Raw genomic sequence first — 23042 nt, 5'->3', positions numbered from 1 at the left:
ATCTTTTGTCCTTTCTATGTAATTATGCATGTTGCCTACTGAAGCATTTCTCATGATAGGACCCGGGAACAGGCCTCCAATGATAGTAGCACTAGCAGTAGAGAGAAACTGCTTCAGTTCTCAGGATCCTTTTTTTCAACAAGAATAAAGTGACAGATGGATACGTTTCGTGCATCATATATAGGATAATAACCATCTTGTTTGAAAGCTAGAACCATTCTAGGGTTACTTATTATTACTAGCCTGCTGCAATGTCATAGCATCGACTGAATGATTTTTGGTTTTATAGGGTTGTGGCGGTATGGAATCATGACCTGGGATCCCGCAGGAGGTATAGCTGTGCTGTGACAACCCACCCAGCTTTGGTTCAGAGTGTAGTGCGTATGTATGATGTTTGGCACACAGCCACAGTGGCACATACGTACACGCACACACTCCCAATCCTTGAATATCGCACACGTGAGTCAGGCAGGCACACTGTGGCCTGTGGTGACTGCCTGACTGGTGAGAGAGGAGGGAAGAAGAGGAAGCTACCTTCGTGCTGCAATTTGCCGCCTTCTCACGATATCGATGAATCACTGCAATGAATATAGAGCATGCATGAAATGTCACCATCATGCACTTCCACACAAAGAAGACAAAAGGGCATCAGACGGCATGCATGCATGAAATGTCACCATCGTACTAGTGCATCATTTGTACCTTGTTGCTACTATATTACTTGGTCCATGGGTCATTAGCGCAGATTAGTACCTTAGATATTTTGAAAAGTTGATTTCTTTGTTATTCCCAGACCAGTGCATGGGTTGAATTTGATTACTACATCGTTCTTACCAGTTTAGTACATGGATTTAAATTTTTCATTGTTCGCAGTAGATTAAATTAACCATGCATTATGTGCCCATGTTAACCTAGGGCATGTCTATTTCTTATTCGTCGTGTTCTTACCGATAGTGCGTTCCAAGATTCTCCTCTTGCCTATATAATCATGCCCTTCCTGCTGCTCCACGGCACCCCTTCATCTGTCTTTGCCTTTGTTATGTTCTTCAAGTACTGCCTACTCGAGACACTCGTGTAGGGCAGTGAAAGTTGAACTAGGAGACATTTGGTGCTAGAATATCAAGTTAGATATACTGAAACTGATGGTCCTATGAAGCATATTAAAAAAAGTAGTACCAGACACCTTCCATACATTTAATTTTGTGGCCACCTCATGTCAAGAAACATTGCAAATTTACAGGCACAAAATCTGCCGGCCTTTAAATCGTGTTAGACCTTTTCCTTGGGAATCGGATCAACAAGAAAATATGTCGTCTGTGCATGCTTCTTGTCACTTTTGAGTTTGGTACCTTTATCTATGGAGATGATTTTATGCTCCCTATAGGTGATCCACCAATAATGTTTCATGGAGGGGGCGCCTGCTAGCAACACAAGGAAGAAGGTTCGGAGAGAAGGCTCCTCCTCCCAGCCAGGTGCGCTCTCTTGTGGTTGCATTATATATTTGCTTATTGTGTATAAGTAGCAAATTTGCTATCAATGTTGCAGGAGTTGCTACACCATCTACTGGGAGAACTATACGGGAGAGGCAGGAGCGCCGAAGATCTATAATAAGAGCGAAGAAAGAAGGTAGTTATTGAAGTACTTCCTCCGTCCCTAAATAATTGTCGCCGTTGGTGTACGTGCCGTAAGTTTGACTTGAGTTGGAGAAAATGCGTGCAACATTAGTATCTCCAAATAAATTTGTTAAAAAACTAGATTCAAAGATCTTTCCAATAATACTAATTATGTACGATACATATTAATATTTTTAATATATATTTAGTCAAAATTATTTTTCGGAAAGCGAAAACGACAGATATTTAGGGACGGAGAGGAGTGTGTTTATAATCCAAAGATATTGGTGCGCTCTTCGCAAGCCATGGACCCCTATATTATATTGGGGTACTAGCTAGGGTAGATTCTCTAGGATGACCAACTAATTATCTTACGTTGTTGTAGGTAGGGTTATAGGTTCTAGTAAGAGGGCAGCAGAGGGAGGGCAGTAGTGTCAGAGGCTAAAAGCAAGGTCAAGGAAAGAAGGTACTTGTTTGCATGTGTGTGTCTATATATTGCAAGCAGAAAAATCATATTTTCCTTGGTGGTGGTTGCAGACGACGAGATATCATACTACGGGCCTCTTGCGCACAAGTGTCAGTACTGTGGTGCGCAGTTTTGGTACCAAGAGCGTGTGAAAAGAACGTATCGAGGTGAAGGAGACCGTGTACGTTTTCATCTCTGTTGTAGGGGAGGTAAGGTGAGCTTGCCTCTTCTAAAAGATCCCCCTCCATTTCTAGCTGGTTTGTTGAACCCAAATGGTGATACTTTCTCTAAATACTTCATCAAATCTATACGTTCATACAACTCCATGTTTGCTTTCACTTCACTCGGTGCTAAAATTGACATGGATATAAACAAGGGTCCTGGCCCGTATGTCTTTAAAATTAATGGACAGGTCCACCATCGAATTGGATCTTTACTACCAGATGAGGGTAAGTCTCCTGTATATGCACAACTTTATATTTATGACACTGATAATGAGGTTGAAAATCGAATATCAATTTTTGATAGGGATAGGGACTGTGAGGGTGAGAATGAAATTGATAGAAGAATTGTCCAGGGCTTAGTGAGGATGTTTGATGCAGCAAATGAGCTGGTGAAATCCTTTAGGCAGCTAGGGACCTATTGGTCCAAAACAATAGTTGCCGCCAATTGCGTCTCAGGTTATTGCACGATAGATCGAAAGCTGCACCTCAGTACAATGCACCAACAGGATCCGAGATAGCTGCTTTGATAGTTGGTGACTTTTCGGAGGAGAAGAAGAGTCCTGATATAATAATTCAGGATAGAGGCGATGGGCTTAGAAGGATTAGTAACCTTCATTCTAATTACATGGCTTTGCAGTACCCAGTTCTTTTCCCATATGGTGAGGAGGGCTTCAAACTAGGGATCAAGTATAGCCACACGGGGACCTTGCGGGTTAAATCTAGGGGTGAGGTTACCATGCTCGAGTATTATGCTTTCCGTTTACAACAACGTAGCTGTGAGGCCACTACATTGTTATGCGGCGACCGATTATTCCAGCAGTATATAGTCGATGCATTTGCTTCAGTAGAGGAGAATAGGCTTCGATTTATTATTAAAAACAATAAGAACCTAAGGTCGGAGATTTACAAGGGTATTCATGACGCACTACACAAGGGTGATTTTGACGGAAACAATGTTGGTAAGAAAGTTATATTGCCTGCTAGCTTTACTGGGAGCAAAAGATACATGGTACAAAACTACCAGGACACAATGGCTATTTGTAGGTTCTATGGGCCTCCAGGCTTGTTTATCACCTTTTACTTGTAATCCCAAGTGGCAAGAAATAGATGACTCCCTTGCATTTATACCAGGCCAGAAAGCTAACGCTAGACCTGATATGGTTAGTCGGGTTTTTAAATTGAAGGTTCAGGAGCTGGTTTCGGTGCTGAAGAAGGGTGCTTACTTTGGAAAATCACGAGCAGGTACGACTGCTATTTTTAACATACTCGGTATCTACTAGCATTTCTCACGCTAATTTGTAACTAGCTCTTGGTCAAATCTAGAGTATGCATGGTGAAAAAGTAGGCAATAGTTGCATGCTCCAAGGATGCATGGGTGCATCAGACTAGCTAGCAGCATGCATGCAGAAAGTAGGCCATCGTATGCCCTGCACAAGAGTTGAGGCTCACAGCTCTCCTACTAGCTTTTTTGTGTGGAGGGCACGGGCATCCATGCTGAGACTAGGAGACACCGCCATCCTCGATAAAAGTAGCAGGCAGCACTCATGGTTGCCAGACCTGCCCAACAATGCATCCTGCAACGACAACGAGTACTGTGGCCTGTGGCCCTGCGTGCTATTGTAGGCCACAGCTATGTGTTCCAAGTAGTTATCAGGAACAACCTTTTAGGACAGGGCAGCTGTGTTTTCAGGCCAGAAGGTTATTCAATCCTCCAAGTGTACGTAAAAGCGTTCTTGCTAATGTCACTCCCGGTAATGGGCCGTCCGATGCAATTACAGAGTCTGCCATTCCTGGTGAAAGCACTCCACAGGAACTGAAGCAGATTTTTTTATCGTTTCACAATTCACCAGAACGACGAAATGTCTATAATACCTTTTTTATTCTTTTTATCTTCTCTTTTTCTTTTCTTTTCCCAACCTTATCTGCTAGGTGAATACGGTGGGTTTCATACCCACTACCACTGCTTGTGCAGTGTTGCCTCGTTGGTGCGGCGTGGCACGGGGATGGGTCTAACCGGACCGAGGTGACTGCTGTCACATCGGTATTTGCGGGGTTAGCGCGGCATGCTTACCTTTGTCAGAACGGGCACGTTGCGCAGGGCTCGACCTCTTTCTGTCTTTCACAGGGTTCGTGACGTGAAAAAGAGGTCGCGTATTTGAGCATCACGCGGCCTAATGTTGGAGGAAGAGATCGTGATCGTCCCCGGCCTTAGCGCCTGTCCTGCTTTGCTCTGCTTTTACCGGGCCTTAGTTGGTTGGGCCTTTGCTAACTACTATGTTACGGACCATGCAGCCCGCTAACTAATCGGTGTCTGGAGACACACAGGTCGTGACCCCGACAAAGGGAGTACGCTGCATTTTTTGAGAAAGCTATTTATCCAACTATATGGTCAAAGTTGTGCCTTTACTTCTCTTTCGTGGCCGCGTGATATCAAAGTACGGATAATTATGGTTGGAGAGAGTAAACATGGCGAAACTTCTCCGCCTGGATTCAGGTTATATACTACTCGTGACAACTCGTATCTTGCTGCTTTATTATAGGATATAGCAAAAAATGTACTCCATTCTAAATTATAAAATATTTTGGTTTTCCTAAATTTATTATACTAGCAAATGTGTCCATACGTTGTAAATAAAAATCTATAAAACATTTACGAAAAACGAGGACCAAAATGATACATATCTATCTATGTTATGCTATTTTCATAAAATGTTAAAGCTATTTTTTTATGATGACTATGTCATCCACAATAATATGACAATACCCTATTAAGCCTGTATCAAATTTAAAATACAATCTTTATAGTTTTTTTTCTCTTCTGTTGCAAAATGCACAAAACTATTTATTGTAAATGTATCATAATTTTAGTTTCATACTATCCATTGGTATAGTTAAATTTTGAGTTATATGACTTCCTTTGTGGACTCATAAAAATTGTAATTTTAATCTCTGATTAAAATAAGTAAGATGTATATATAGTTACCAATGTGTCAAAGACGTACTGGTGTATCTGGTGATTATGACGTGAAGCATCTCTCGGTTTCTACATGGTAGATCTAGTCGAGGATTGCTTTTGGAGATATATTTATTAGACTAGATTGGATAACAAACTTCTCCAGACTTCAATTTGCGATTTGATTACTTGGACCATTTGTTGAACCGGATTATAATAATAATATAAGTTTTTTCTCAATTAAAACTATATTAATAATTTGATAGTGAAAATATATATTTGTAGGTCCAGAGCTCAAAATATTATATTTTTATTTATTTTATTTTTATATAGGAAAAACAAAATTAGAAAAAAAGAGGGGGAGCGTGAAAGGGAATTACGGACATAAGTAATGCAGGGAAAAACAGGACGCAAACCAAAATCAACGTGAAAAACACAGAAGCAAACCAATTTTTTTAACGTAATGTAACACTCCAGGCCCGGCATAGGGCAGAGGCCCACTCTAGCGGCTTCCGAGCGCGAGCACGGCAGCGACCCCATCAGCCCCGCGCGGCGGCCCTGCAACTAGCGGCTTCCGAGCGCGAGCACGGCAGCGACCCCGGCAGCCCCGCGCGGCATCCCCGCGCCCGGCACCGTAGCTCTCGCCCCCAACAGCTCGCCCCTCGGCGACCCGGCGGCCCCCGCGCTTGGCGGCGCCCGGACGCCCCAGCGAGGGCAAATCTGCCCGTTGCCGTGCGCTGGGCCCACGGGAGCAGGCGGAGCCGATGGAAGCTACGTTTTTCAGCTCCCACCCTCTCTCTTCTCTTCTCTCAGCGGATATTCCGCGACTCCGAGCGTGAAGCCATTTGCCTTGCCACCGTTTGGTTGGAGAGCAAAAATGGCTCCAGGAGCTGCCTAAGGAGCTGTACCAAGGAATAGCTGTGCATTTATACGAGGATAGAAACTTAATGCAAGAACTGCTATAGTTACTACTCGAGCTTTCAAACTGAAGGTTAAAGCTTGTTTCTTTGATAAAAAAGGGTACTTATTTTTGTAAGACACGTGCATGTGTGAAAGTAAAAAAATTTCGCTCTCTTTGCCTCGTGTTGCCTTAGATGACAAATCATCTACGGATAACAGATAACCATACAATACTAGCTTTTTCTGATAGTTCGTACCTATGCATTTGGTCAACACCAGAGACATCCACAGGATTGTAGGAGTATCTAGCTTTTCCAGCGTGCGGAGCAGGCAGTAGTGGCGTGCTTCTAGGATGTATGCATGCGTCAGATTGGCTACCAACATGCATGCATACGAGTATCAAGCTATCTAGCAGGTAGCAGCAAGCATGCAGAAGGTAGGCCACCACATGTGTTGCCAGAATCGATGCTCTTCTTGCTTCTTCGTGTCGAGCATCTTGATAAAAGTAGCAGTCAACAACATCCTTCTGCTCAGTCATGCATGTTATTATTGCATACCAGTTTTGAGTCCCTTTCCTTTACCTGTCACCTAGGTACACGTCCTTTGCATTTTCATGCTTCTTCGTGTCCATTAGTTCATTCTAAATGAGGGTTATTTACAAATTAGAGGGGAATCTATCAATGCATCGTATATGATATATTTTGATGACACATGTATAAGTTTCATCCATAGAATTTTCTACATCCATAAATATACCACATATATAAACACTTTATGTGCTAGCTGTTGGATTTATATATTCCACTAATCTATAATACTGAGCTCCAGAAGCCCGGTCTGACCAACGTTCACATTTTTGGTGCCTTAAAGGCTACTCGATGTACCCATCCACTTTGTTTATTGATAATTAGTCGACTATACAAGTTAGCTGACCGTTGTATTGGCCGTTCTAGCATCAGCTAATGGTTTTATAGCCCACACATGAAGACAGTTCAAAGGCAGCAAATAAAATGCGATAAATAGGTGGACCTGCATGGGACTTGTGCAGATGCTCCTCATGTGTGGTGGAGGGTTCAAATTAGTTCTCCATCTCGTGATTGGCTACATGTGCCCCTCGAAAAGAACAGTCTTAGCCATCGATCGTTTAGCATGGTTCCTTGCTTAATTAATGATCCAAACACAATATACATGTCCTAGTGTCCACTAAGAACGAGGACCAGATTGTCCCGTACGTACATATATTATAGATGTGGCAAACGTCACATGGAACCTAGATGGAGTCCGATTGTTTGGGCCTCTCGATTATTCTACGTGCCCCTTCTTCTTAGTAGAATGGTGCACGTACCGGTCTTCCCTTGCGTGGACTCTTAGGCAACGCGGCCTCCTTATTGAGTGAGCACATAGGCGGCATGGCATCATGTGCGCTGAGTGACCACCTAGAAAGGGCAGCGTTCTCCGTATTGAGGGAACACCTGGCTTTGACATGTACCTTCTGCTTCTTTGCTACTCGAGCAGCAGGGTAGAAATCATCCAGATCACGGTATTTGATGATCCCTTCCATGCATCCAGTATTATCTGGAGGGCCACGTGCCTCCACTTCTACCTACATGTAGCGAATCATTAGGCAATCACGGGCTGTGTCTGGTTTTGATGGCAAAGGGAGATGTCTTAGTCAGTACTCAAGGTAAGATAATAAATCGTTTACCTTGCATCCGACCGAGCAAAACTGGGCCACATCCATTAGGGCATGTTTGCATGAAATACAATCAGACCTATGGGGCCGGCCGCCCCGGCGCTTTAATCTGACCATGGAGCCTCTACGGGTGCCCCGCTTGGTGAGATGTAGGACCTTAAATCCATTATGTTCGTACTGTTGTATCCCCGTTATATCGATCGCCCCTACGATATCTTGGACCCGTACCACTTCATTCAATGCTGCTTTACGCACCTGTATGATGATTTTTGAGGCATTAGCTACATGCATGTTGCAGTGGATAAAGATTAAAAAAAGCAATGTGCTATTTGGTAAGCAAAAGTTTAAAAACCCGTAACATGCGGTGAGATGGATGACTTCCTTGGCAGACGTGGCACAAGGCCTCTTGCTGTAGTTCTCGACAGTCTAAGCAAAAGTAGCTGCATGGAATGTCTTTTTGTTCGCTGCTGTGCACTGGACAAGGGTGACCAAACTTGTTGCCGACCAACGCTGCAATGCGCTCGACGCTTATGTGGCTGACAGCCATTGGGTGTGTGCCTTGCTATGTTGGGGGGAGAAGGAGATTTCAACTATCAAATAGTTCTTAGTAGAATGGTGCACGTACCATCTCCTTTCCATTTCTTTCATACTCTTGCTTGCTAGATCTCTTGTTATCATCTCTAATTGTAGGTTACTTTGTCCCGTTCTGATGATTTCATTCTTTGGACATTTAAGGGACATGCTCCATTGTAGGTAACATTGTGCCTAGTTTTGTTGTCTTTGTGTGCTCGTGTTATGCCTACCACTATTTTGGCACGCTCCCACACAACCTGCACAAAGGCACGCGCATGCCCGTGAATAATGGAGAATGACCCTTAACCAAGCAACAACTGCTACCACAGTGTTACCTCACCATCGTTCATGTTGTGTGTGCCTACCATTGTTTAGGCGTGCATCCACAGGAACTACGCAAAGGCACCCACGTGCCCGGAAATAATGGAGAATGCCCTTGAAGTGCCCAACAACTACTGCGACAATGTCACCTCACCACCGCCCTTGGCACTACACGACATCACCCGTGTCGACGCCACAGTCGCTCGCATTAAATGCGGTTCTTGCGCTGTTGGATACAACTCCATCCTTCTAGCTATAAAATTTGGTACCTCAGAGGTCTTCCATATCTCAAGAGGTAACACATCCTAGCTCAACTTCCTTCCCATCGAGTATCATCCCTCTCTCCCCATTTCTCTGCTCTCCTATAGGAATCGAGCGGCTACAGCGGCCTTCCTCTTCGCCGGTGTCCTTATCAAGGTGAGAAAACCATGACCATCTTTATGAAATCTTACCCTCTCCTATATATTACAAAAAATGACTTACCCTCCTTTTCAATGATTCCCCAGGCTTGGGTACACGGCCCAACGGCCGACGGCTCCGTTCGCTTTGAGGAATTTTGGAGGAATTTGGAGGAATCTAGAGGAATTTGTGAGAGAAAAACACTGTTTCCGATGAAAAAAGAAGCAGATCAAGCCGGGTTTAAGGGCAAGGTCCCTGACTAGTACAAACATGGACTGAGTGCTACTCCTCCTACACAATAATCCCTGAGTCCCTGACTAGTAGATCAGCAGGGAGGGACAGGCTCATGCATGTTTGGTACATTCTTTCTGGTGGATCGGATCCAACTACCTAAGTTCGACAACGTGCAATTAAAATGAACCCAGCAGCAGGACACACCACACATGCATACGCATGGATCCAGGGCTCTGCCCGCCCGGCCGTGAGAATTTTTTTTTTTAGTCCCTAGGATACGCATCTTGAAGCCAAAGGCATCAAATAATAGCACAGTTATAGAGGGAGGAGATCTTCCTTTTGGGGACAAGGTTGCGTATGGCCTTGCTGTACCACTGGAATCTGCCTCGGAAAGGGCGCGGTGCTTACCCAAAAATTGGCTTTTGGATGATTGGGCAGTTGCTGCTGCTGCTAATCATCTACTAGCTTTTCTGTAGGAAGCTACATACGCAAACTAGCCTAACCTGCACAGCGATTATCTTAGTATAAGTTCAGGGCTTCAGGCACCATGTGCCACATGCTCCTCTTCCTCCTTTTTGTTGTTGTGGCGGTGGTGGCGGTGTGTGGGTTGATGTGTTGCCTCCAGCTCCGAATCGAAGATCACTACATTCTTGATCTGATCGAGAATCGAGATCAGAAGAGCAGTAAGCAAGCAGAGTTATACTACCATGGCCTTGAGAATCTTGATCTTGTCAGCTACTGTTCCAAGTAACACCATAAAATCTGAAGGCGTCTACTCTCTTGTAGTACTAGTGAAGGGTGCGCGCCAACGCGCGCACGTGCAGATAAATTTGGTGACTGAATTGGTGTGAGATATAGTATGAAGCACTTACAAAGTCTGGTTCACATTGGAACATTCATGGACCACTATAAGATGAACAAATTTTTAGCATGATAGAGTATGGTTCTAACATATGGCACATGTGGTTCTAACATTACATAGATGAGTTTTGTAGCTGCAGCAACATCCTAATTGTACATAGCGTGATAGCTAGTAGGCGGTACAGCAACGGCTGATACCTGATGGTTTTCTACACTACGCCGCATCATAGGCAGCAATGGTACCTTGCTTTATGTACAAATCGTTCGGTAGAGTAATTATACATGTTGATTGGATGGACAGTGATGATCATCTCTGTATTTTGGATCTTGGTCTGAAAGGTCTCTGTCCATGGAGGCTCCGGTGTTGCTCCTGGATGAATCTGTTTGTAGATTTGATTGTGTTAGTTTTGTTTTCTCTGTGAATTGTAACATAAATGTAATGTGAATGGCTAAGAAATGTACCTGAGTCCTGGTAACGACGCATGCACTCCGTGTGGTGGCTGCATCCGGCCGGATATGTAGCCTGGGAAGCACGAGAGAGAGAGTATATGGTGACGACTGTGGCTTGTTTTGTTTGTATTTTAAGACAATGCAACTACCTTCCTAGAATAAATCAATTTTGTCCATTAGGAAATAGGAATGAAATGCAAGAACCAATAAATTCTAGAGATTTACCAATAACTATTTTTCTATTTCACCTTGTGAATCGGTCCATGGTGTCTCTCCTCCAAGGGGACTGCAATCCATCATGCTCCAGCCTCTCACCATAGCCCACTTGAGGTTTGTGGTCCATTTCCTCCAGCAGCACCGGCGCTGCCGTGTGCCAACACCTCTGCCCGTCGCTGTTGCTCCCAGCGCCAAAGTCGACCTTGCATCGTTGGAGTTGTAAATTCCTTTAACAAATTATGGCTATTTACTGGGATCGAAGAAACACTGAATTCAGTGACCAAAGATTTGTGTTGCTGATATGAAATTAGGGAACAAAGCAAGCATATGAGATAGGTTGACAGTATATAGCTCAAACAGCACATAAGAAATTCCAAACGGTGAGAAGCATGCCAGTTCTCATAGTAAACTGAGAACTACCCAGCAGGCTTGTCACCATGGACATTGCAAGAGTCTGGGTACTGGTAAACTGCAGGCAACTAATAACAGAGGAATGTTGCTTACCAATGGATCCTTTAGTTAGTTATCACACAACCCGATCTCCAAGATGCATAAGTACCTCTTTCCCAATAGGCTCGTCACCATGAATATGCATAAGTATCTCTTTCTGAATAGCAACAGTTCTGAAATCTGAGTTGAAAATAGCCGCAAAGAAAAGAAGAAATGAACATGTCCATAAGCTAGTATTTAACTGACTGATGCAAGACAGACATGAAAAGGCATTGGCAGGGTGGCTAAACAAACCAGGAGAATAGCAAAGTATATTGCTCGTATTTCACTGTCCGAAATCCCTAAACTTGTTGGCTGCACAAATCCCAATCAAGCCCGCTGCACACTGCATAATGTCAGGTTGCACTAAGCTAAAAAAAGAATAAAAATCTGAAATTGTGTAGCCAATCCAGAGATAAAAACAATCTCAATCCAAAGATAAAATAGAGAGGACGTATCCAGTTGAGGTTGCAATCCCTAAGAACAATGAGCATTTGTATCAGTTAACAAAATATAAAGAGGAAGAGTCTATTTTTTTCTTACTTGATACAGTAATGCTATACAAATGGAATACATCATGTCCAAGAGCACCCCAAAGTGATCTTATTCCCACAACAGAAGACATATCAGCCCTGAAAAGGCATGAGATCCAAAACCACCCTTGATTTTTTTTTTTGGGTCTAGAATTGAGTTAGTATCAAGTCAGGTTTGTTAGCACTGCCTTCATAACTGAACCAATTGTGATATTAGAATCTGCTAAAGTTGCTATGAATGTGTTTTTTTTGTTTGGTTAGATGGAAATATATAGAGATTGAGGACAAACCTTGATCACTTCTGCCTAGAACTGAGGAAGTTTGAAGTCAGGTTCCTTTGCGCCGGGCAACATGATTTGTTGGGATGTAACTATCTTTGGAATATGTGAGGAAACAATAGTTGTAGCATTCTTTTCCTGTTGGTGATGTTAAAGCAATCTTCTCTGTCCTATCACGAGGATAGACTACAGGCCATGAGGAAATAATTAGTAACGCATGGAGAAAATGGTAACGTAATGATGCAGCAAATCTGTCAAGAGAGGACGGCAAAAACGCATTTGATACAGCAAGTACTACCAGGTTATCAAGAAAAGGATAAACCATATAAGGCAGATGTAGTAGCACTAACTGAAAATTAATGACGTTACTACCTTATAACACAATAGCAATAAAAGATAATTAATGGAAGAGTAAGTCTCTCAAAGCAACACTAACATTCATGAACAATGTATTTAAGGGATGATCCATTTATGTGAAATACCGGAGCCTTAATTGAAAATGGGACTATATGTGGAACTTTTTCAAGAAAAAATGATCTAGTAATCAGTATCGATGGAAACTTGTGTGAGCTTATTTGCCTTTTTTTTGCAATGCTTTGGTCTGAGGCTTAATGTAACTAAATTAAGCGAACTTAATTCTTAGAGACACTTAATAGAGGAAGTTGTACTGCACTTTGCTAAGCACTAAGTATCAGTGCCCATATTTAAACCTTTAACCCTCACTGACCCCTGCTATTCTATTTGAACAAATCCAAATGCATGTATAACCCCGACTCCGTTGTTTTATAAAGGGAGCAAGCCTCACTGTAATACCATTATATATAAAAGAACTGCACTAATAAAAGTGGAGCACCACTATTCTGAGGGAGCATCATACCTTTTATGGAGCAGTGCTGCAAGGAATCATGCTAACATTAGTGTTTACATACCAGGCTGCAACAATTAAAGCAAAATCCAGCTAAATTAGATTTAGCTAAATTAAATTCAGCTATATTTTTTTTGGTTTTAGGCAGCTGTGAGCAGAATGCACAACATGGACAGGAAAAAGAGAAGTACTGCATTAGCGAGACTGCCATTGTGGATAATATAGCATGTAACACTATGAACGAAACTAATTAGTAACATGAGCACACACCTGAGCAGACTAACACGACGGTGTCAGAGGTGGCGAACTTGTAGAGCAGACTCCCAGCAATGAAATGGAAGGACGAGCCTAGGCAATAGGCTGTGTCAACGGAGCTCTGAACAGATGAAGGCGTCACTATAACATGGGCAGCAAAAAGAATCTCACAGCATTGGCGACACCGCCAATGTGGATAATACAGCATGTAACACTATGAACGAAACTAAGTAGTAGTATGAGCACACACGTGGGCATACTAAGACGCCGCCGTCAGTATCGGTGAATGTGTAGAGCAGGCTGCCCGCAACGAAATGGCAGCAACAGCTAAAGCAACAGGGCCTGGTAAGGAGGCAGCAACAGTTTAGGCAACAGGGTCTGGTAAGGAAGCCAAGAACAGGTAAAGGCATCACCCAGACTTCTACTCAAAATAAAAACTGAAAATGAAGCAATGGCAGTCCCCCGCACTCCCCACACAGTTAAACCTGGCCCAGAAAACTGCACTGAACCACGACGACAGGAACGGCGAAGCGCTTGGATCTGTCAACCAATCGACGATTGGAGCAAGGCATCATTTAGATCTAAAAGGAGGCAAGCAAGGAGCAGCGAGGACCAATCGGACGGAAAAGAAAAATGCGAGGCATAACCTGAGAGTTCTTGGAACTGGCGGCGAGGTACGACGCAACGGCGGCCGCGGCGGCGGTGATGCTGCTAGGGTTAGCTTTCGCACTGTTGCAGCTATCCCTTGACGCACCACCACTCCGGCAACGGCGGCAGGCAAAACTCCAACACAGCGGCTCTGGCGGACAACGGAAACAGAGGGGACGGCGGCACAATCCCGGCGAACGGCGACGAAAGCCGCGGGCGGATAGGAGGTGCGGAAAACGGAGCTGAGGACGGAGGAGGGGACGAGAAGAGTGTGGAAGGGAGTGGAGTGGACCGGGAGGATTCTACCAAGATTCGCGGTATATATTGGTCGGCTGGCCGATTTGGACGGGAAGCGGTGTGGACGTCACGGGGACCGCAGGAATCTCGGAAATCCGGTCAACAGGAGCAGATTCCGATTTTAAGAAATCCTGACGCGGCTAATCTATGCCGTTAATTGAGGGGATCAGACGGCTGAACTAAAATGCGGTATTGGCCTTTGTTTAGTCGGAGGAAGTTCCAATTTGGGGTTACTGTATTATTTGGCAATTAGTGTTCAATCATGGACTAATTAGACTCAAAACGTTCGTCTCGCAATTTCCCACAAAACTGTGCAATTAGTTTTTTTTTCGTCTACATTTAATACTCCATGCACGGGCCGCAAACATTCGATGTGACAGGTACTATAGCACTTTTTAGAAATTTGGGGTGGAACTAAACAAGGCCATTGCCATATCTGCTGTAAGATGGCAGGATTTATATCATAAAAACCTTGGTACTAGTAGCAGCTTCTGTTCTGAGAAGTGAGAACCCAGCGTCAGCGAGCACTGCTGTCTGTTGAGCACTGCAGCAGCAATCTTTTCTTGCCGTCCAGCGAGAGTGCAAGAAGACCGTCGTCAACATGCAGCGTGTTCGCTGGTCGATGCTGGTGCGGGTTTGGACTGGCTGGTGCTGGTTTTTTTTAGAAAAAAACACCGTTGACTGGTTGAATAAGCCTGATTGAAATCAACAAAACGAACAGGGTGATGGAGTGGATAACCATCCGCAAACAGGAGAAAGGCAGCTTTACCGAGAACAGGGAGACATTGATCCTGCCATTCCACGCTCGAGTCTGAAACGCCTCTTCCTCCCTCCTCTAGTCCTCTGCTTTCGGCAGGCATCATTGCTGCGGCAGCGGAGTGGTGGAGTGGAGTTGGTGGTGGAGCCTTTTCACGCCGGGACGGGAGCATCAGGCAGAGGCAGACACACGGCATCGGCAGCGCGCTGCAGTGCCAGTGCTCAGTGCTCAGTGCTCAGTGCAGGCCGCAGGCTTCCGACATCGGTGCACGCGTTGACGGCGATGCGGCTCCCGATCAAGCCCAACCCAACCACCAGCAAGCTGCGACTGCGGACTGCGACGGCGACGGCGATGCGGCTCCCGATCAAGTCGCTGTTCCTGTTCTGGTCATGTCAAGTCGGCACTCATGGCGCGGCCCACGCCCACCGCCACGGATAGAGCGTGATGGCCTGATGGGCACCGTGGCAGGACATGCATGCAGTCGCCCTGATGACGAGACTGCAGTGGCGGCTTGTTTGCCTTCTCTTCAATTCTTCTGCACGCCTTTCGGCACGCACAGGTGGGCGCTGCATTGTTACCGAACTCTATCACTCTATTGGGGTAAGGGGTGTTTGCTTCCACGGATTAAATTTTAGTCCATGTCATATCGAATGTTCAGATGTTAATTAGGAAGATTAAACATGAGTTAATTATAAAACTAATTATACAGATGGAGACTAATTTACGAGACGAATTTATTAAGCCTAATTGACCCTTCTGTTCTGCTTGCTAACCATACGTTTGGTAAATTGAAAGACATAGCCAAAATTTTATATATCCATCTCACGGTAAAACTAGGGCGTTAGGTTAAATTTAGGGTGTTTGATGTGCTTGCTAACCATCGGCCTCACCAAACGTAGGCCTCCAAAGGGCAAGGTTAACCCTTCTGTTCTGCTCGCGCATCAATCGACCCTTCTGTTCTGCTTGCTAACCATACGTTTGGTAAATTGAAAGACTTAGCCAAAATTTTATATATCCATCTCACGGTAAAACTAGGGCGTTAGGTTAAATTTAGGGTGTTTGATGTGCTTGCTAACCATCGGCCTCACCAAACGTAGGCCTCCAAAGGGCAAGGTCAACCCTTCTGTTCTGCTCGCGCATCAATCGACCCTTCTGTTAGCCCCGTCCGATATTGTTTTTATGGTTCAGATCGCCTTGTTCCTATTTTTCACTATGAGTTTTTGTCTTCTCATGATTGGACTGAAGGAGAACAGGTTTCGTAACATGCATGTTGTTGGCTCAACCTGCTCTACGCATGGAGAAAGCACAAGGATAGAAAATCTGGTATTATGCTATAGCCTAGATTCTCCACGCACTCCGCGGCCTCTGAGCATGGCCACGATAGCTTGCTCTGTTAGCCCCGTCCGATATTGTTTTTATGGCTCAGATTGCCTCGTTCCTATTTTTCACTATGAGTTTTTGTAACATGCATGTTGTTGGCTCAACCTTTTAGTATATGCTTGCTCTACATATGAAGAAAGCATAAGGATAAAAAAAATCTGGTATTGTGCTACAAGCTAGATTCTCCATGCATGCTGCCGGTGGTCTCAGCCCTTGTTTAGTTCGTGAAATTTGGATTTTGGGGCTACTGTAGCACCTTCGTTTTTATTTGGCAAATAGTATCCAAACATTGATTAATTAGGCTTAAAACGTTCGTCTCGCAATTTCCCACCAAACTGTGTAATTAGTTTTTCTTTTCGTCTACATTTAATGCTCCATACATGGGCCGCAAACATTCGATGTGACAGGTACTGTAGCAACTTTTTGAATTTTGGGGTCCAACTAAACAAGGGCTCAACCATATGCATGCAGTAGATAGCATGCATGCATCATAGAAGCTGCAACGCTACTGTGTGAGGTGACATGAATACAGAAGCGCTACTGTGTGAGGTGACAAGAAGCTGCAATGCTACTGTGTGAGCGGGCAAGGACAGACGACCGGTGCTGCAGTGCAAAAATGAGTGGATGATCAGTCGGCCTGTTCGCTGATCGGTGTCTAGGCTGGTTTAGGCTGGTTGATGCTGGTTTATTGTGAGACAAAAACACTGTTGGCTGGCTGGTTTGGGCTGGCTGAAACCAACCAGCGAACAGGCTCAGTAGCGTTGGTGAAATCTAGAGTATGCATGGTCAAATCAGCTCTTGGTCAAATCTAGCAAATTTGTAACTAGCTTTTGGTCAAATCTAGAGTATGCATGGTGAAAAAGTAGGCAATAGTTGCATGCTCCAAGGATGCATGGGTGCATCAGACTAGCTAGCAGCATGCATGCAGAAAGTAGGCCATCATATGCCCTGCACAAGAGTTGAGGCTCACAGCTCTCCTACTAGCTTTTTTGTGTGGAGGGCACGGGCATCCATGCTGAGACTAGGAGACACCGCCATCCTCGATAAAAGTAGCAGGCAGCACTCATGGTTGCCAGACCTACCCGACAATGCATCCTGCAACGACAACGAGTACTGTGGCCTGTGGCCCTGCGTGCTATTGTAGGCCACAGCTATGTGTTCCAAGTAGTTATCAGGACCAACCTTTTAGGACAGGGCGGCTGTGTTTTCATGCCAGAAGGTTATTCAATCCAAGTGTACATAAAAGCGTTCTTGCTAATGTCACTCCCGGTAATGGGCCGTCCGATGCAATTACAGAGTCTGCCATTCCTGGTGAAAGCACTCCACAAGAACTGAAGCAGATTTTTTTTATCGTTTCACAATTCACCAGAACGATGAAATGTCTATAATACTTTTTTTATTCTTTTTCTCTTCTCTTTTTCTTTTCTTTTCCCAACCTTATCTGCTAGGTGAATACGGTGGGTTTCATACCCGCTACCACTGCTTGTGCAGTGTTGCCTCGTTGGTGCGGCGTGGCACAAGGATGGGTCTAACCGGATCGAGGTGACTGCTGTCACATCGGTATTTGCGGGGTTAGCGCGACGTGCTTGCCTTTGTCAGAACGGGCACGTCGCGCAGGGCTCGACCTCTTTCTGTCTTTCACAGGGTTCGTGACGTGAAAAAGAGGTCGCGTATTTGAGCATCACGCGGCCTAATGTTGGAGGAAGAGATCGTGATCGTCCCCGGCCTTAGCGCCTGTCCTGCTTTGCTCTGCTTTTACCGGGCCTTAGTTGGTTGGGCCTTTGCTAACTACTATGTTACGGACCATGCAGCCCGCTAACTAATCGGTGTCTGGAGACACACAGGTCGTGACCCCGACAAAGGGAGTACGCTGCATTTTTTGAGAAAGCTATTTATCCAACTATATGGTCAAAGTTGTGCCTTTACTTCTCTTTCGTGGCCGCGTGATATCAAAGTACGGATAATTATGGTTGGAGAGAGTAAACATGGCGAAACTTCTCCGCCTGGATTCAGGTTATATACTACTCGTGACAACTCGTATCTTGCTGCTTTATTATAGGATATAGCAAAAAATGTACTCCATTCTAAATTATAAAATATTTTGGTTTTCCTAAATTTATTATACTAGCAAATGTGTCCATACGTTGTAAATATCTATAAAACATTTACGAAAAACGAGGACCAAAATGATACATATCTATCTATGTTATGCTATTTTCATAAAATGTTAAAGCTATTTTTTTATGATGACTATGTCATCCACAATAATATGACAATACCCTATTAAGCCTGTATCAAATTTAAAATACAATCTTTATAGTTTTTTTTCTCTTCTGTTGCAAAATGCACAAAACTATTTATTGTAAATGTATCATAATTTTAGTTTCATACTATCCATTGGTATAGTTAAATTTTGAGTTATATGACTTCCTTTGTGGACTCATAAAAATTGTAATTTTAATCTCTGATTAAAATAAGTAAGATGTATATATAGTTACCAATGTGTCAAAGACGTACTGGTGTATCTGGTGATTATGACGTGAAGCATCTCTCGGTTTCTACATGGTAGATCTAGTCGAGGATTGCTTTTGGAGATATATTTATTAGACTAGATTGGATAACAAACTTCTCCAGACTTCAATTTGCGATTTGATTACTTGGACCATTTGTTGAACCGGATTATAATAATAATATAAGTTTTTTCTCAATTAAAACTATATTAATAATTTGATAGTGAAAATATATATTTGTAGGTCCAGAGCTCAAAATATTATATTTTTATTTATTTTATTTTTATATAGGAAAAACAAAATTAGAAAAAAAGAGGGGGAGCGTGAAAGGGAATTACGGACATAAGTAATGCAGGGAAAAACAGGACGCAAACCAAAATCAACGTGAAAAACACAGAAGCAAACCAATTTTTTTTAACGTAATGTAACACTCCAGGCCCGGCATAGGGCAGAGGCCCACTCTAGCGGCTTCCGAGCGCGAGCACGGCAGCGACCCCATCAGCCCCGCGCGGCGGCCCTGCAACTAGCGGCTTCCGAGCGCGAGCACGGCAGCGACCCCGGCATCCCCGCGCCCGGCACCGTAGCTCTCGCCCCCAACAGCTCGCCCCTCGGCGACCCGGCGGCCCCGCGCTCGGCGGCGCCCGGACGCCCCAGCGAGGGCAAATCTGCCCGTTGCCGTGCGCTGGGCCCACGGGAGCAGGCGGAGCCGATGGAAGCTACGTTTTTCAGCTCCCACCCTCTCTCTCCTCTTCTCTCAGCGGATATTCCGCGACTCCGAGCGTGAAGCCATTTGCCTTGCCACCGTTTGGTTGGAGAGCAAAAATGGCTCCAGGGGCTGCCTAAGGAGCTGTACCAAACGGCCCCTACCCATTGCCTGGATACACGATCTTTCAGTATTCCTGTCTCCTCGCCTGTGTTAGTTTACCATAAAAGCATGTCGTAACCAAATAATGCATGCTATATGATTTATTCGACTATAGTATTCATTGCGCTCATAGGGATCCTATCTTTTGATGCCATATATTCTTACCGTTGCTTTCTGTTTCAGTGCTCTACACTATCGAGTTCCAGAAGCGTGGTCGACCACACGTCCATATTTTGCTTTGGCTTGAAGGTAACTCGAGAGACCCACGGCCTTCGTTTATTGATTCAATAATTACTGCTGATATACCAGAAAGAGTTTCAGACCCTTTGGGTTATAGCCTTGTCGACGAATTCATGGTGCATGGTCCTTGTGGGGAGCTTAACAAAAAATGTCCATGCATGAAGAACAATAAGTGCTCAAAATTTTCCCCTAAAGCTTACCAGCAAAGCACAATTGTTGGTGAGGATGGGTTCGTGCAGTATAGGCGTCCTGAATCTGGTAGTTATGTCGAGCGGTACGGGGTTAGACTTGACAGTGGATGGGTTGTTCCTTACAACTTGTCTTTGTTAAAGAGATTTAGAGCCCACATAAATGTTGAATGGTGCAACAAGACACATCTAATCAAATATTTGTTTAAGTACGTCACGAAGGGTCCAGATCGTGCTAGAGCTGTAATTGAGAGCTTTGATAATGACACTCATGCTGGCCCCTCTCAACAGCACCCTGTAGGTAACGATGGCACCACTCAGCCACAGGTAGATACTCAGAAAAAGGATGACGAAATTGATGAAGTTAGGGAGTATATTGATTGTCGTTATTTATCCTCTCATGAGGCTGTCTGGCGTATGTTCGAGTTTGATATACATTATAGGACACCCTCAGTAGAGAGGTTATCTGTGCACCTGCCTTTCATGAACAACCTTGTGTACCAGGCTAACCGCCCCTTAGCTGATATTGTAGAGGACCCTCGTCCCCTGAAAACAACATTGACTGAGTGGTTTTGCGCTAATAGGGTGTACCCATCTGCCCGAGAACTAACGTATATGGAATTCCCTACTAGGTGGGTTTGGGATAAAAAGGATAGAGCTTGGTATCCCCGCAAAGGATCTAAGAAAATTGGGAGGGCTATATATATAAACCCTAGCTGTGGTGAGCTGTACTACCTACGTATGCTCTTGAATGTTGCCAAAGGTGCTACATCCTATGAGGATCTTTGAACTATCGCTGGTGTTATGTACCCAACATTTAAAGATGCCTGTCAGGCGCTTGGCCTTCTTGGAGATGACAATGAGTGGCGTGAGGCTCTTAGAGAAGCATCTGTCTGGGGATCAGCCGCTCAAATGCGCCAGCTTCTTGTTACTATAGTACTTTTTTGTTCAGTTTGCGACGTGCCCTCCTTGTTCTCTGAGTTCTATACTTATTTCACTGATGATATACATCATAAAATCAAGAGGATGCTGCAACTACCATTCTATACGGTTCCAGAACAGCATATTAAAAACCATGTTTTAGTAGAGCTTGATAAATTATTTAGTAAGAATGGTGCATCGATGACCGACTATGGTTTTCCGAAACCTGATCTTAGCCTTTGTAACAAGGTGAAAAATAGGCTGCTATCAGAGGAATTGGCTTATGATCCTATCAGTCTTATGCATATCCATGACAGCCTAGTGAATCGATTAAATTTTGAGCAAAAACATATATACGATGTTGTTATACAATCAGTTTATGAAAAGTCTGGCCAATGTTTTTTTGTTTATGGCTATGGTGGCACTGGAAAAACATTTCTTTGGAATGCAATCATTTCGCGGTTACGGTCTGAAAAACTTATTGTTCTTGCAGTAGCCTCTTCAGGGGTTGCTGCACTCTTGCTCCCTGGAGGACGTACTGCACATTCCCGGTTTAAAATTCCTATAGTCATTGATGAGTCATCTGTTTGTGAGATTAGAAGGGGCTCATTCCTAGCAGATTTAATAGTCCAATGCTCTTTGATAATATGGGATGAGGCCCCAATGACCCATAGACACTGTTTTGAGTCACTAGATCACAGCATGCGTGACATTCTTGGTAAACTGGACTCTTCCAATTTTCATAAGCTCTTTGGTGGGAAAACGGTGCTACTTGGTGGAGATTTTCGCCAAGTATTACCTGTTGTCGAGGGTGGGAGTAGATCAGGAACCATAGATGCATCCATAACTAACTCCTACATCTGGAAGCACATTAAGATACTAAGACTTATAGTGAACATGCGCCTGCTTGCCATGGCAGACAGTGGGTTACCTATAGAGCAAGTGAAAGAATTCAATGACTGGGTGTTAAGTATTGGAGATGGTACTGCACAAGGAACTGTGCATAGTGATGATGGAGACTCTGAGTTAGTAGAAATACCACATGATGTTTTAATCCCAAGGTTAGAGTCAGCCATTGATGATATAATAAGATCTACATACCCAAACTTAGCCACATTATACTCGGATCCAGCCTACTTAAGGGAAAGAGCTATTATCTCTCCAAAAAATGACACTATCAATGAAATTAATGGACGTGTCCTCTCTTTAATCCCAGGCCATGAAAAGGTATACCTTAGCTCAGATGCATTGGTTGAGTCTTCAAAGGAACATGGTAATTTAGACTTGCTTTATCCAGTTGAGTTTCTTAATTTGCTGCAGTTCAAAGGCATTCCTCCTCATAAGCTTGCACTTAAGATTGGTTCGCCTGTGATGCTTCTACGCAATCTGAATCAAAGTGCAGGCCTCTGTAATGGTACACATCTTATAATAACGCAATTAGGTGATCGAGTTGTGGAGGCTCAGATAATTACAGGATCACACGCTGCTGAAAAAGTTATCCTTCCTCGTATTGCCTTGCACGTATCAAGTACCAAATGGCCCTTTGTACTTAGTAGGCGGCAATTTCCAATTCGTCTATGTTATGCAATGACCATAAACAAGAGTCAAGGACAAACCTTGCAGAATGTTGGCCTCTACTTGCCACGCCCAGTTTTTAGCCATGGGCAACTGTATGTTGCTATATCACGCGTAACATCTAGGAAAGGTCTTAAGGTCCTAATTGATGATGATACAGATTCAGATTGCACCGTCACCCAGAACATTGTATACAAGGAGGTGCTTCAGGCCCTGTGGTAACTATCGACCCATGGCACCAATCGTTAGCCTCTATTCCGCATGTTAATGCCTATTTAAATGGTGTATGCTTACAACTTGCGTCTTACTGAAGGTCGTACTCGGTCTAATGATTCCTT

At 44.1% G+C, this 23042-nt stretch overlaps 1 protein-coding gene and 1 long non-coding RNA gene across 5 annotated transcripts; one reads left to right on the top strand and one right to left on the bottom strand.

The window, feature by feature from the left end:
- Nucleotides 1-10328: 10328 nt before the first annotated feature.
- LOC136494102 (uncharacterized) lies at nucleotides 10329-13672 on the bottom strand. Of its 4 annotated transcripts, XR_010768510.1 has the most exons (10): nucleotides 13574-13672; nucleotides 13339-13444; nucleotides 13081-13136; nucleotides 12216-12389; nucleotides 11936-12024; nucleotides 11648-11738; nucleotides 11408-11533; nucleotides 10936-11105; nucleotides 10700-10760; nucleotides 10329-10617 (listed from the first exon to the last, which is right to left on the bottom strand). It is a non-coding gene; the product is annotated as an uncharacterized lncRNA (long non-coding RNA). The 4 variants fall into 4 exon arrangements; XR_010768509.1 differs by having other exon boundaries at nucleotides 11408-11738; XR_010768511.1 differs by lacking the exons at nucleotides 11648-11738; nucleotides 11936-12024.
- An 8120-nt stretch (nucleotides 13673-21792) lies between these two features.
- On the top strand, nucleotides 21793-23033 carry LOC136463527 (uncharacterized). The gene is made up of 3 exons (XM_066462516.1): nucleotides 21793-22190; nucleotides 22830-22922; nucleotides 23018-23033. Exons 1-3 carry the CDS (start codon nucleotides 21793-21795, stop codon nucleotides 23031-23033), a joined length of 507 nt encoding a protein of 168 aa, XP_066318613.1.
- The last annotated feature ends 9 nt before the right edge of the window (nucleotides 23034-23042 follow it).

This window comes from Miscanthus floridulus, chromosome 1 (assembly GCF_019320115.1).
Source record: "Miscanthus floridulus cultivar M001 chromosome 1, ASM1932011v1, whole genome shotgun sequence".
Classification (NCBI taxonomy): Eukaryota; Viridiplantae; Streptophyta; class Magnoliopsida; order Poales; family Poaceae; genus Miscanthus; species Miscanthus floridulus.
Note: the sequence above shows the minus strand (reverse complement) of the source record. Positions and strands in the feature narration are given on the sequence as shown.

Bases quoted from the DNA above. Each gene is read 5' to 3' on its own strand.
- LOC136463527 (XM_066462516.1), top strand. From the start codon at position 21,793: ATGACCCATAGACACTGTTTTGAGTCACTAGATCACAGCATGCGTGAC. The intron at 22,191-22,829 runs GTTAGAGTCAGC...CGTAACATCTAG, and splicing joins CATGATGTTTTAATCCCAAG to GAAAGGTCTTAAGGTCCTAA.